Below are 12,759 nucleotides of genomic sequence, written 5' to 3' on the forward strand. Positions count from 1 at the left end.
TACAGTGTTTAAATAGTTTGTTCTTTGGCTGGAGTTGTACAATTGCAGTCAGCCAATAGATTGTTCCCATGGACTTTTGTTCAGTTATGTGGCTTTAACATGCTCTGGAATGGAAGCAGTAGTGTTCAGTAACAACAGCTACTCAGAGGACCCAGGGATGCTCTCAGTGGAGGTGCTTGACTAAATTTTGACAATATGTCCTATGCAGGAACTCAGTGAGATGATGTACACAGACCGGCCAGACTGGCAGAGTGTGATGCAGTACGTCGCCCAGATTTACAAGTACTTTGAGACCTGAGATGCAGAGCAAGAGGTGGACACAAGTGGGGAAGAGAATAAAGAATGCCACAGATGCACTCGATCACTTTAAAAATCCCCTTGCTCCTCTTCCACAACCAACCTATGCTCTTAGTTTGAAAGAAAGCTCTTCCATAGTTTTGATTACATCTGGGATTAAACCAAATAAATAACTGTTGTCCATATATTCAAACCAAATTCATCTGCAATTTTGTTTCTGAAGAGGATTCCTTGTGCTAAACAATGTTTACCACAAACCAATCTCTACCAACAGGAGACCTGCCACAACATGAAGTTTTAAATCAATGTGGACTATGCTGGTACTTAAGGGAAGCTGGGAGATTAATTCTAATGCAAAATCTCACAAAAATGCTCTTCTCGCCCAAATATTTTTAATTCATTCCAAATATGTCTTGTTTTCTTCCCTCTGTGTATTTTATGAGATGCCATGACAAATGCATGTGTGTAGAACTTTAACCTGAGTTATTCTCACACATCTGACCCAGTCAGTCTGCTTGTTTTTTTGCCATAGCTTATCCAGTAGGATAACAACACCATCATTTGTAACTTGGAAACCATGCTCTGTTCCACCACCAGTTGGTGAGAGAACTCTGGAAGATACTGTTACTTACTGGCACTCCATTTCAGATCAAACAGATGTCATTTCAGAGAAAAACAGCTTTATTACAACAGTTTCATTACTATAGCTTGACTGTTAAAGGAAAATGGAGCCTTGTTTCACAGCTGTCTATACAGACACTGTTAGCATAGGAATATTGCAAATGCAAGTTACTAGCTTTAGTTTACAAGGTGCCAGTAATCAGGTGGTGACTCTCTAAGCAGTATATTGACATCTCAGTAGTTCATGTTTTTGTGAACTGAGTAGAGCAACTTCTCTTTTCTGCACTGATCTTCTGTAATCAGCACAAATAAGTAAATTCTATATAGAAACATAAATCTTGAGACAGCTTATGCCCTTTGAGATGAAATGTAGTCCACAGGGCACTGTTTAAATGCTTAGAAGTTACATTACCCTGTAAAGGAACACAGTAATGTATTGGTAACAATAGAAGTTGCAATTTCACTCTGCAAATTGCAGAATATTACTGTGTTCCCCTCTGGGTTTCTTGGATATCTTTAAGGTGCCAGAGAATAGCCTTTCAGCTCAGTAATACTATCAGTAAGATGTCCGAAGTATGCTGTTTAATTTACTGTTTCTCTTATTTCACCCCATGAAGCTAAATTTTATGTTGTCTCCAATGGTGAAAGGATCAAACTCAAATAAAGGCTACTTAGTTTGTTCTAGGAGCAGGTCTTAGAGAATATGCTGTACAGGATCTCACAGAAGGCTGCTAGCCGCTTTAGATTATGCTGCTAGAAGAAAGGAGTTGTTTAGTTAGCGTGTTTAACCCTGTGACCCAGACCTGATGCTCCATGAATGTTAATCATAGGCAGCTAGGGATCATTTTTCTCTTACAAAAGTTAATAGTGTATGCTTGCTGCTCTTAGCACTTGAAAAGAGCTCATGAAATGGAAATAGATGATTTCACAGAAGAAACATGATTTTTCTGGGGCACTGCAGGTGCCTGATCTCAGCCTCTGGCTTCCCCATAGTACTTAATTGGGTTTGTTTATTTGTCTTTTTTTTTTTTTTAATTAGTAAACAAGCTATTTCAGACTTTGGTTTTCTCACAGCAAAATCAAGATTTAGGGGGTAGATGACAGCAGCCAAGGTCAGTGAGTGCCTTGAACAGAAAGGAAGCTGGAAGAATACAGAGTATGCCTGTTTCACAGGAGCAGGAAAGCAGCACTTGCTGAGTTCCAGTTTGACACTTATTCTAATCCATCACCTTCAGGAGAAAGTGATTGTAAATGCTTGGGCAGAGTTCCTTCCTTGCAAGAGAGTGCTTTCTAGATTAAATTAAGCCTGCAATAATTTTCAGCATACACTCTGACATCTCTAGAGAGCAGGGGATGCATTGCTCTAAATGTTCTCAAATATAAGTTTCCTGTTATATGATAAGATGGAAGAGAAAAATAGTTGCTAAGCAGATTTCGTTTAGGAAGGGAGCCACACTGCACAACTCCTTTGCCTTGTGGATGCAGCAGGCTCTTTTCCCTTGAGGTATCCATTGGCAGAGATCCCAACTCACCAACAAGCTGTAGTTCAAAGCATAGTGAAGTCAACACAGAAAATTCCATATTCCTCAGTGGGCTTTGGATCAGGCACTTGGACAGATGACAAAAACTGTTTTCATTCCCAGAGTCTGGAAAACATTTCAAAGTCAGAGGGCTCCACGTGATCCAGAAAAGAAGGATCATCTTAACCCTCTGATCACTGGAAGTGCATGTGTGCCGTGTGGCTGTCCAGATGTAAGCTACATACATATGTTATCTAATATGTCAGTTCCATTTGCTTCAAGCACTGTTTTGACACTTATTCTAATCTGTTTCCCCAAGACTTACTAGCTTTACAAAGCATTCTGCTGCTTGATCTGATGGCTTTTAGTTTTTAAATCAATTTTACAAAGCACTGTTTCTGTCTCTTTGCAGCTTATTTTCTCATGCCTCCCCCAACAGCATAGTCCAAACTCTAATTCTACGCAGTTCTAATTGTATATTCATGAGAACATTCCCTTACCTGGGAGTTGGAACAAGGAGTTGTCTGTCTGTAGAGAACAAGGTATCGGTTTTACCATTTGCTCTGTGTTACTTTCCAGCCTTTAAACCTGCAAAACATCTCACTTGGAAGTGCTGATAATTGGAGATTGAGATACTCTTCCGAGTTATTTTCTGAGATGAAGAATTGGATTTATGGGTTCATTTAAGCTGCTACATTGTTGTGTTTGTTTTTTTTTTTTCCTTTGGAATGTTGCACCATTACACCTGCAGACCTAGATTTTTAGAAAAGGCTATTGCTTTTTGAGGCTGCCTAAAAGTTTGAATATAAATTTACGTTTGTCCCATATAAGGTGCTGCAGAGCAGTGTGGTGTTCAGAAAATACATAGTGTCTGTGAGTTCTTTTAAGGCATCTCAAATTGGAATTTGAAAAATTAAAGTTCTAGCTGCCATTGATGTTACAGGACTTATTAAGGTAAGCTACAGTGTATAGGAATATTCTTGCTAAATTGGAACACACAATGCTGTGATACGGATGGTATCAGCAACAGCTTGCCTAAGCTACCTAAATCCTTTCTGACTTTGCCTCTTAGGAGTAATAGATGTTTTCCCTGATGCAGGCAGATGGAATTGCTTTAGCATGTGCTCCTTAAATGTACAGTAGCTCTAAAACATAACTGCATTTATTTGTGTCCTGGGGTAGTCTGTCAGACTCCAAGAAATCAAAAAGCTGATTTTGGTTGAGCATGTGAGAAAAATGTTTAGGATGGGGATTTCAGTGGAGTTCCAAGGAGGGATATTGCATTGTGTGATTGTTTCACTACAGCTGCTAGAGGAAAGGGAATTAAATGTGTGGAAAGTGATCTGACTTCCAGAACTTGTGGTGATTTGTAGAAGGTACAGAGTATATCATGATTTGGGAAGATACAGGGTAATGGAGAAGGAAGTCAAGAGTCAGCTCTCTAAGAAGGTTTTCTAGAAGGACTGATGAGCTGTTTCTGAAAGTATGCAATGAAACTGCCTGGAGTGAAAGTCCAGTATGTGAGGAGAGGGAACAAGATGGAAAATTAATACCTGTACCTGTATGGACAGCAAAGGATGCGGATGTCTGTAGGATTTCAGCTTGAGAGTCCCGACTGACCGACCTCTTGAGTGCAGCCTGGGATGGCCCTTGGAAGATGAAGAGGGAAGAGAACCCAGAGCTCACTGCATTTGCCAGGTTTTCCTTCCTGTGACTGTGATATTCATGGGAATGTCCAAGAGCCAAAGATTCACTGTTTTTCTTGTGCTGCAGTAAGGCAGCCACATTAAGCAGACTCATTTTTGACTTAAGCAGGTTCTCCAGTTTCCATTCAGTGAGACACATTGTGCTGTTTGAGTTTTGGCAGGTTTCTTTTCTTTTCTTTTCAGGCTTTCTGTATGATTTTTCTTGTTCTGTGTGTGCAACCAGTATTTGTGAGTTTTCTGTCCAAACCAAATAGGTGCATGCTGACAGAAGGATTGATTCTGCCCTATTTGATTCCTGACCCGGAGCTCTTCAAAGTCCAGCTTTTGGCTTCACTGCCTTAACTCTCACTTCCTTGGCAATGACAATAAGAGTGTGTTGGCTCATCTGGCTGTAGGTTGTTTGCACCTCTCTCATCTTTCTCTGCTAATGGTACCAGGGCTTCCATTTGGAAGTATCTGACAGGTCCAGCTGTTTGCAAAGCTGCACCTTGTTGTCTATCTGATGACATGCAGAGTCCGTATGGGATGAGATTATGCATTTTCCTGTCAGAAGAGGGCTTTTGCCTAAGAAGACTCAGGGCACTGAGCATTAAGACATATTTTTAAACCCAGCAATAACTTCTACTATGCTAGACTCTGTTGTTTTTTATCAACTCCAGTGCCATTTAGACTCACCCACAAATGCTGCGTAGGAACAAGTTTATGATTTAACTACAATTAACATTTTTCACAACTGATGGTCTCTACGTTTTTAACTTGCATGTGTGCCAAGTTCCATTGGGTGGTGCTGGACACAATGTTTTTATTGACTATTGGTCCAGACTTGAGTTTATCTTGTGGCATAATCATCTCTAACAGTTGAGTACTTTTAGCTTTCTCTATTGGATACAGATGTTACATCGTGATCTAATTTATACAAAGAGCACATTAGAATGTATATACAAGGCATTGCCAGATTCGGACATGCTAATATTTAAAGATTAACATTATTGAAATGTATGATGAAAAAAAAAAAAAAGTAATATTTCTAATAAATCTTTCTCTGTTTCTGATGTTTCTGTAATGTTTCAAATATCTACATACAAACCTGATTCATCTGCAGACTGCTGGGAAGCAGGGCTCCCAGGAGAGGCTTTAAAACATCCTCATGGTTCATTGTTTCTCCTACACCGGTAGCAGAGAAAATTTGATCAGAAGCTTCATTTCATAAATACATCAATTTCCATTTTTTAAGTAGATGCATTTGGATGCCTTTCAGAAGATTGTCTTGGGGATAAAGGAGTGTCAGATTCTGAAACAGACTGTATTGAAGACACAGTAAGAAACCATCCTAATGCAAAGGAAAGGAAGGAACACAGGAGACACCGGTATGTTTCTGCATCAGGAGAGCTTAAATGACTTAGAGGATTTAGGAAGAAGCAGTCAAAAATTGAAAGCCAAGGATGTGTGACTGGAATACGTATAAAGGTATAAGCAAGTCACCAGTAAGGTGGCAAAATGAGTTACAGCCTGCAAAGAGCACTCCACCTGATGCTGTTACACGTGATGCTGAGGAGTAGCAGTGAGAAGCTGTGTAAATGAAAGCTTGTGAGAAAGATTCTCATTTGCATAATCCAAATTTCTTTGCTTTTCCCCTCCTATATATCATGTTTCAGCCATGGATTTTCAACACAGGGTTGGTCCCTCCTTGTGGCAATGTCACAGGGAAAGCAGTGTTGTTTTGATGATTTCTCTGATTCAGACAGCTTTACCTCCTGGACATAGCATGACCAAGTAAAATGGAAAGAAGAGTTTCCAATTTTTTCAGGCAACCACTTTATTTAAAAATCTTGCAGTAGCTCACTTAGAAAGCACTAGATTCGGTATTTGTATCTCTGTGGTCTTCTGCAAAGAACTTCTCAGAATCAGCCTTGTCTTGCCCTCCGGAGATCTCACCATCATCAGGAATGTGTTATGCACAAAGAGCAGGACTCTGCGTTCATCAATTGGATGATCTTGGATTAAAGCAGTTCATGTCAGTCTATCTAAAGCTCCAATCCATCATCAATCTATTTTATCCTTTTGTCTGTCCTCATTTTTCAGCCATTAATTCTTTAGGGCAATGACTGTTTTTGCTAGAAGTTTATTTAGCCTCTAACCACAATCTGAGTCAACGTGCAGTATAGTAATATGACTAATTAATAATCAGGTCAGACTGATTTTGTGATGTTTCACCTCAGGGATGTGAAATCCTGCTTGTCTGTCTCACAGACTGGTGAGCAAAAATTGCACCTACCAAAGTCTCAGTTCCATTCTCTGTCTATAAAACAATATGAATCCCTTGATAGCATGTTGTCAGAGTTCATCCATTCTTTGTACAGTATGGAGATACCAATGGCTAGCAAGATACATGTTATTGCAGCTACTTTAGATCATGTTTGCTTTGTTTCTGAGCAAGTGATCAAGCATACTACATCTATTTGCTGCTCTTTAAAATCTGTCACCATATTCCTTGCTTGAAATGTAATTGCTACAAAACACAAAGTCATGCTATCACAGATTGTCTCAAAGCTTAAGCCAAACAAGCGCTCATAAAAAGATATAAATGTTGAAATGGAGACACTCCTCTGCCACTTGACTTCAGTATCTCGACTAAACTGATGCCACTGCCTTTGCCCTGGTAAGTATACACTGAGAATCCTGCAAAAATCAATAGTCTTTCCATCAGGTTCTACAGGCTGTAAGATCATTCTTTTTTTATCAGAATTTACTATATTCGGTTGTGTATTAATGTCTTCAAATTCCCTTATTATCTTTCAGCAAATAGATCCTACATAGGATCAGTTGGTGCTGTCCCTTCTGCCAGACTTGGTATTTCTGTTACTGAAGGAAGCTGTGAGATGCTTGCAGGCTCTGCTGCCTCAGCTCTTTTCACAACATACTCCAGTTGCTTTGATTTATTTGTTGGAAAAAGCTGGATTCTCTGTGGAAAATGTCTGTGAGTAATCCATGCTGATATGTTTGCAAGTGGTTCAGCAAGAGACTGGAAATGAGAGTTCAGGCCAATGTTTTTCCAGGATTGTTTGTGGCTGGTTGTAGATGAGTGAAATGAGAAGATTTAGGGCTGCTTTGCTGCTAAGTTTGGTTTCACTACCAGGTGTTTCCTAATGCTTAGAGAGCATAGATTGGACTGGAAGGAAAAATTCCTTTCCTTCCTGGTGCACATTCATCTATCTGAGATGGAGAGGTTTTTATTTGTTTGTATCAGTGCAGTGCCCATGTCATGAACCTCTCTGAGAGCTCACAGACCTGCTCCAAAGATAGATCCCAGCACTTGGAGGTTCATATCCAGCTGGAGCCCTGGCAGAGGCAGATAAAAGCATAGTGCCATGACCTAATCTATATTTGAAGCTGAAGAAAACACAGTCGGTGCAGTAAGGCTTAAAGCCCAGTATGAGCCCTGGGAAGTCTTGGTTTGCATTCCCAAAATGGTCACAGACCCTCCCTGGGAACTGAGGCAGGTGTGCTAATCACAAACATGGTTTGAACCTATGGGAACTCACTTGTGGTTCCCCAAGATGTGATGAAAAGGAAACTCTTGGTTTTGGGAAAAGCTTATTATGTTTTTCAGTCGCACCCACCTCTGAGCCAACCCTTTCATGTCTCCTCTTAGTCATTAATAATGCTAATTTTGCCTAATATTCCCAGGATTCTGCTAACTAAATGGACAGGACCTCAGATCCTGGTTCTCTTACAACTCCTGAAAAGTAGCTCAGAAGAAAGGAAAAAAGAAGTGAGGTGCAGTGTAGAGGAAGCAGTTTCTTACTGAATCACATAGTGAACAGCTTTCAGAGACAGGCAAGTGTCATACCACGTTTTCCTGGGCTGCCCAGCCACCCATGGGTGTAAAATAATTACTCTGTGTTTCCTCTTTTTAGGCTACAACAGATGTAGTGATGCTTGAACAGGAGATGCAAGTGAGCATTAGTTAAGGAGCTGAATGGGCTTGAGAGTCATGGACCATAATAGATGGCAGAGAAACGTGAGCAATACTGATGGTATGAGAAGCAAGTCTTCCAGATGGAGAGTCTGCAAGGGTCAGAACCAGGTGGCTGAATTCTCACAGGTGAAGTTTTGCATTATTTGATGCTGAAATAGTATTGGCACAAGCCGTGTGTAGCAGGACTCTGAAGTAAATGTCACTCAGAAAAGATGGCATTAGGATTATGGGGGCAATCAGTGTTTTTTATTGAGCATAGCAGGAAGAAAATGAAAGCTGTAAAATGCCAGTGTGGGTAAACATTATTCACATATGTAGAATATGAACTTCTGTCCCTTCTTAAGTACATAGCAATGACCGAGCTTTTATCCTTACCTGCACATCATGAGTTTAAGCTGGTTAAAGAGAAACTAACAAGACTAGAGAATTAAAATGAGAACAAGTGTTTTTCCAAACCTGCTCTGTAGCAAACAGCCCAGCACAGAGGAACCTCCTGTAATGCCAATGTGACTGGAAAAGGCCAATTGCTGGTATGAGCTGCAGGGAGTGGAATCCAGCAGAAAACACCTCCTGGGGATGGCTCTCATTAGGGACACTGCTGCCCAACCCCCTTTGAAGGAACCTGCAAAAATTTGAATTTCTGCTTATAATTTCCTTCCCTGGAGGGCAGTTACAGTGAAAGCAGTGCACGCAGTCTATTCCTATTTGTAATGCAGCTACTGGTGTTCAGTTCCCACAACCCAGTGTGTCTGAGTAGCACAGCAATAATATCATATGCATAGCTTAGCCCTTGAGAGTAGTTGTATTGCTGAGACCCTGGAGAGCCATTCAGGGATGGAAGAGTTCATTTTGAAGCTTTGCAAAGGGACTCATAATACTGATAATAAATAACACACTGATCCATGAAGGTTCTCCCCTTCACCTGGGATTAAGACAGTGCTTTCCGAGCAATTAAATGAGGGTCTGAAAAGTCATGCAGGGACGGACATTAAGTTACTGTGTTCTGAAGGTGTTTAGCAGCAGGTTTATGTCGTGCTTTTGCAAGTGGACAAACAGGATCCAAAGGAAGTGAGGTTTCTGTATATTGGTGCTCAGTCTCTGAAGGAAGATGGCATTCAGTGTGTCACCATCCCTCCAAGGGCAGGACCCTCCCGTGCTGAGCAGACTCCAAGAAATTCTTTTTGTAATGGAGGAGTGCAGCAGGAGCTGTGGTAAAGATACTTGGAATCAAATGGGTTTTGAGCACAAATTCAGTGTTTGCTGTGTTGAGACAGTGAGACAGGAAGGCTGTGGTACTTCCTTCACATTGCCTGACCTGATTTTTTGTGTGTATCCTGCAGGTTTCACTGTGTCACAACTAAGGCACCCTTTTACTCATTAGAGGCTGCATGGGTCTGTCTGTGAAAGGAGAATGGGAATTAGAGGCTAAAGATGGCTCCAAGGTGTCATGGGACTTGGAACATGATGGGCTTCTCTATTCAGTACGGCTGTGTTGCATTAATTCAAGTCTCCTCAGTCTGTTCAGTTGAAACTCAAATGTCCCATTTTTGCATAAAGCCAAACAGCTTTGATCTCTGGTGTAAGAGCAAATTTCCGTGCCCTGTCAGAGTTTGGCAAGGAACAGAATCACTTCTCCTTATTGTTACTGTGAAGTATTGATGGAGAGCAAACTTCTGAGTTAGACTCCTGCAGCAGACATTTAGCAAGGCTGTGTTGTTAGGGGCAAGAAGATGTGAAGGCTTTGCCCAGGAAGCGCTGGCTGTGAATGAGGCAATCTCGGGTTGTTTGAATTGCAAACGGCATCGCTGCCTGTCCTGCTTCACCCTGGGCTTTCCACTGCTGGTGTTGGCCTGGAAACAAAACGACACTTCCTACGGATTTCTCTGGGGAAGTTGCTGTACCCTCAGCACGAGTGAGGCAACCCACACCCTGTGAGCCCTGTGTGGCTTAATGCACTTCTGGAAAAACTGCAGCTTTCACTTACTGCTGAGAAGGGTGCTTGGCTTTGCATCATACGAGGTGCTTAGTAAGTAAAATCAAACACAGAGATAAACTAAAACATTCTTTAAAATGCTGTCCTCACTGCCTGGCCCTCTGCTCAGCCAAAATCCTTCCTTTTTAACTTCTCTGCTCTTAATAGTTTATTTTGATTTTTCAGTCTTGTGGTGACTTTTTTTTGTTTTCTAATGAAAGGTGTAAGATATAACTCACCATTTATAAAGAACTCACACACCTGCATTGTTGCAGGATGCAGGTAATTTAGGCGCTGGTTTTACATTCCACAATAATTTACGTTTATTATCTGGCAGTGACCCCAGATCTTGGAAAAACCAGGTTTGTTGATCTGCAGTTTACAATCTTGCCATAATTTTTTGTTTCATCTCTCAAGCACTTTGCAGACTTCCTGAGGTCTCCAGCATGGAAATAGTTTTCTCTGGAGTTTTGCTCTCTGCTTTACACTTTCCCTTCCCTTCTGGAAAAACACCCACAGCAATAAAGGGCAAACCTCACCTTGAATCATGCACCTCCACAACTTCAGAGCTCATCTGGATCTTTGGCATGGTAATGCTCAGTGCGGAGGTGCAAGCAATGAATATTCGGGCAGAGCAACACTTCACCTGCTGCACACCATATTGCACTCAAAAATGGTGTTTCCTTCACCCAGCTCATGCAGGCAACACACAACTCAGACTGCCAGTGGAAGCACCACTTTGAAGAGGACTTCTGTACCAGCTGCCTGGTTTGCAGGTTATATTATGCCTTGGGAACCCTTCCTTAGAGCCAAGATCAGGACAAGCTGTGTCTTGTCCTGCAGAGCAGTTCAGAAGTGCCAGTGGAGACTTGAGAAGCAGTGGGGCCTCAATTCAGAAGGCTGTGCCAGTATACCAAGCAGTCAGACACAGCCTCACAGAATCATTAAGGTTCAAAACGACCTCTAGGGTCATCTAGTCCAAGCATCTGCCTAAAACCAATTCTGCCCACTAGACTGTGTCCCTAAGTACTGCATCTCCACGGACCTGTCACTGGTCATTCCCCCTGGCCGATGCAAGCAGTTCAAAGAGATTAGGAATGTTTCTCCCGAGGAGGTGTGTGTGTGTTTTGAGGTCTGTGCTGAAGGCTGGAGGGAGAGAGAACCTCTGGGCCTACGTGATTGTCAAACTTGCATGCTCAGCAACGCACAAAGGGCTGTGGGCTGCCATCCAGGAACTGCTCAGGCAGCAGGTGTGGTGCTGTCTACAGGCCCGAGGGCTCACTAAGCCACGTGGCAGGGCTCTGACCAGGCTTAGAGCCCTGAAGGTGTCAAAACAGAGACGACCAAGGGCAGCCCTCAACCTGAGCCTTGCTCAAAAGATCACAGCGGCCGCAGGAAGCTGCCTCCAGCATGGCGGCTCTGCTCCCCCGGGAGCGCAGCGACAGAGGAACGGCACGTACGAGCTGCAAGCCTCTGCCAAGCCGTAGCCCAGCAGGCTGCTGGGGTTGTCTCCCACTGTATCACACACGGCACGTGTTTAAAGCTGCTTCCCTCTGAACAAAGGAGCCCGAGTCGTGCTGGCACTTGAAAGGAGCAGCTCACCGCTGGTGTCGCTTCCTATGGGAGCACTGAGCAGCAAGTCCCCGGAGTCGAATAAATCCAGGAAAGTAATGGTGGTGATGATTTACTTGTCACTCAGCGACATCTTTGTGCCAAACAGTGCTCTGTTCTTAATGTTTTCCAGCTCTTGAATAGATTCTGTAGCCTGTGGGCTGCCTTTACCTGCGTGACTGCATAGAATCACAGAGTATCCTGAGTTGGAAGGAACCCATAAGGATCACTTACTGACTCCTGTACACAAATGCACGCTGCACACATTTTAATCTAAGGATCATCGTCCTCTCAGCCACAGGAATGAGTTTCACAGCGCCTGCTCAGCTGGTTGCTTTACAAGGCCAGCATGCTCCAGTGGTGTTTGGTGGTAGATTCTATGGTGCTATACTTCTTAAAACAGGGTTTGAAGAATGCAGCCAGAGGGCACGGGCTGGGAGCTGCGTGTCTCTGGCTGGGGAGGGGCTCATCCTGCTCTCCTGCCTGCAGGTTTAACTGCATTTCTACAGCAGAGCTCAGCACACTTCTCTTTGGCCACACTTGCAGCAAAGTTGTGTTCGGAGTGAGTTCAGCTGCATCAGCTAACGCCAAAAGAAACCACCAGGCCTTGGCAGAGGTTTCTGTGCATTGCAGGGCCATGAATCTCAGCATAATGCAAAATCCACAATGTTCACAGTGCTTTGTTACCTGCCTTGCAGACCTCCTTCTCCAGAACAGCCCATTCATCACAGCCTGCGGAGGATCGCTGCTCTGTTCACATCTGACTTGGTAAACCAAAATTTCCATGGGATCAGCCTGTAAGAAGTGCTTCTGTGGTCACCACAGAAGATTCCTCTCTAGTGAAATGCAAAGAAGGCCCTTTCCGTTGCACTGAAGTGCTGTAAAGCAGCAACAGGCTTCTGTTGGCGTGTATTATAGAGCTAGGAAAACAGCGTGTAAAAAACCCTGATGTAGATCCATTGCTTTGGGGTAAAAAGTGCTTTTCCATGACTGTTAACCTTTGTTTACATGATTATAACAGCCTCCCCATGAGCGGAGCTCTGCCTATCCCCA

At 42.7% G+C, this 12,759-nt stretch overlaps 1 protein-coding gene across 7 annotated transcripts in view; it reads left to right on the top strand.

Moving 5' to 3' along the window:
- The window catches only part of SPECC1 (sperm antigen with calponin homology and coiled-coil domains 1), an 83,208-nt gene extending 78,048 nt beyond the window's left edge, over positions 1 to 5,160 (top strand). For 6 of the 7 annotated variants that reach the window (XM_090122401.1, XM_031591611.2, XM_031591612.2 and 3 more), the window contains one exon: positions 209 to 5,160. In XM_090122401.1, coding sequence (XP_089978527.1) covers positions 209 to 298 — 90 coding nt within the window. In that variant the 3' untranslated portion in view covers positions 299 to 5,160. The remainder of the gene's footprint in view (positions 1 to 208) is intronic. The other variant, XM_031591610.2, reaches the window with a different exon arrangement.
- The last annotated feature ends 7,599 nt before the right edge of the window (positions 5,161 to 12,759 follow it).

Source organism: Phasianus colchicus, chromosome 21 (assembly GCF_987193195.1).
Source record: "Phasianus colchicus chromosome 21, bPhaCol1.hap1.1, whole genome shotgun sequence".
Taxonomy (NCBI): domain Eukaryota; kingdom Metazoa; phylum Chordata; class Aves; order Galliformes; family Phasianidae; genus Phasianus; species Phasianus colchicus.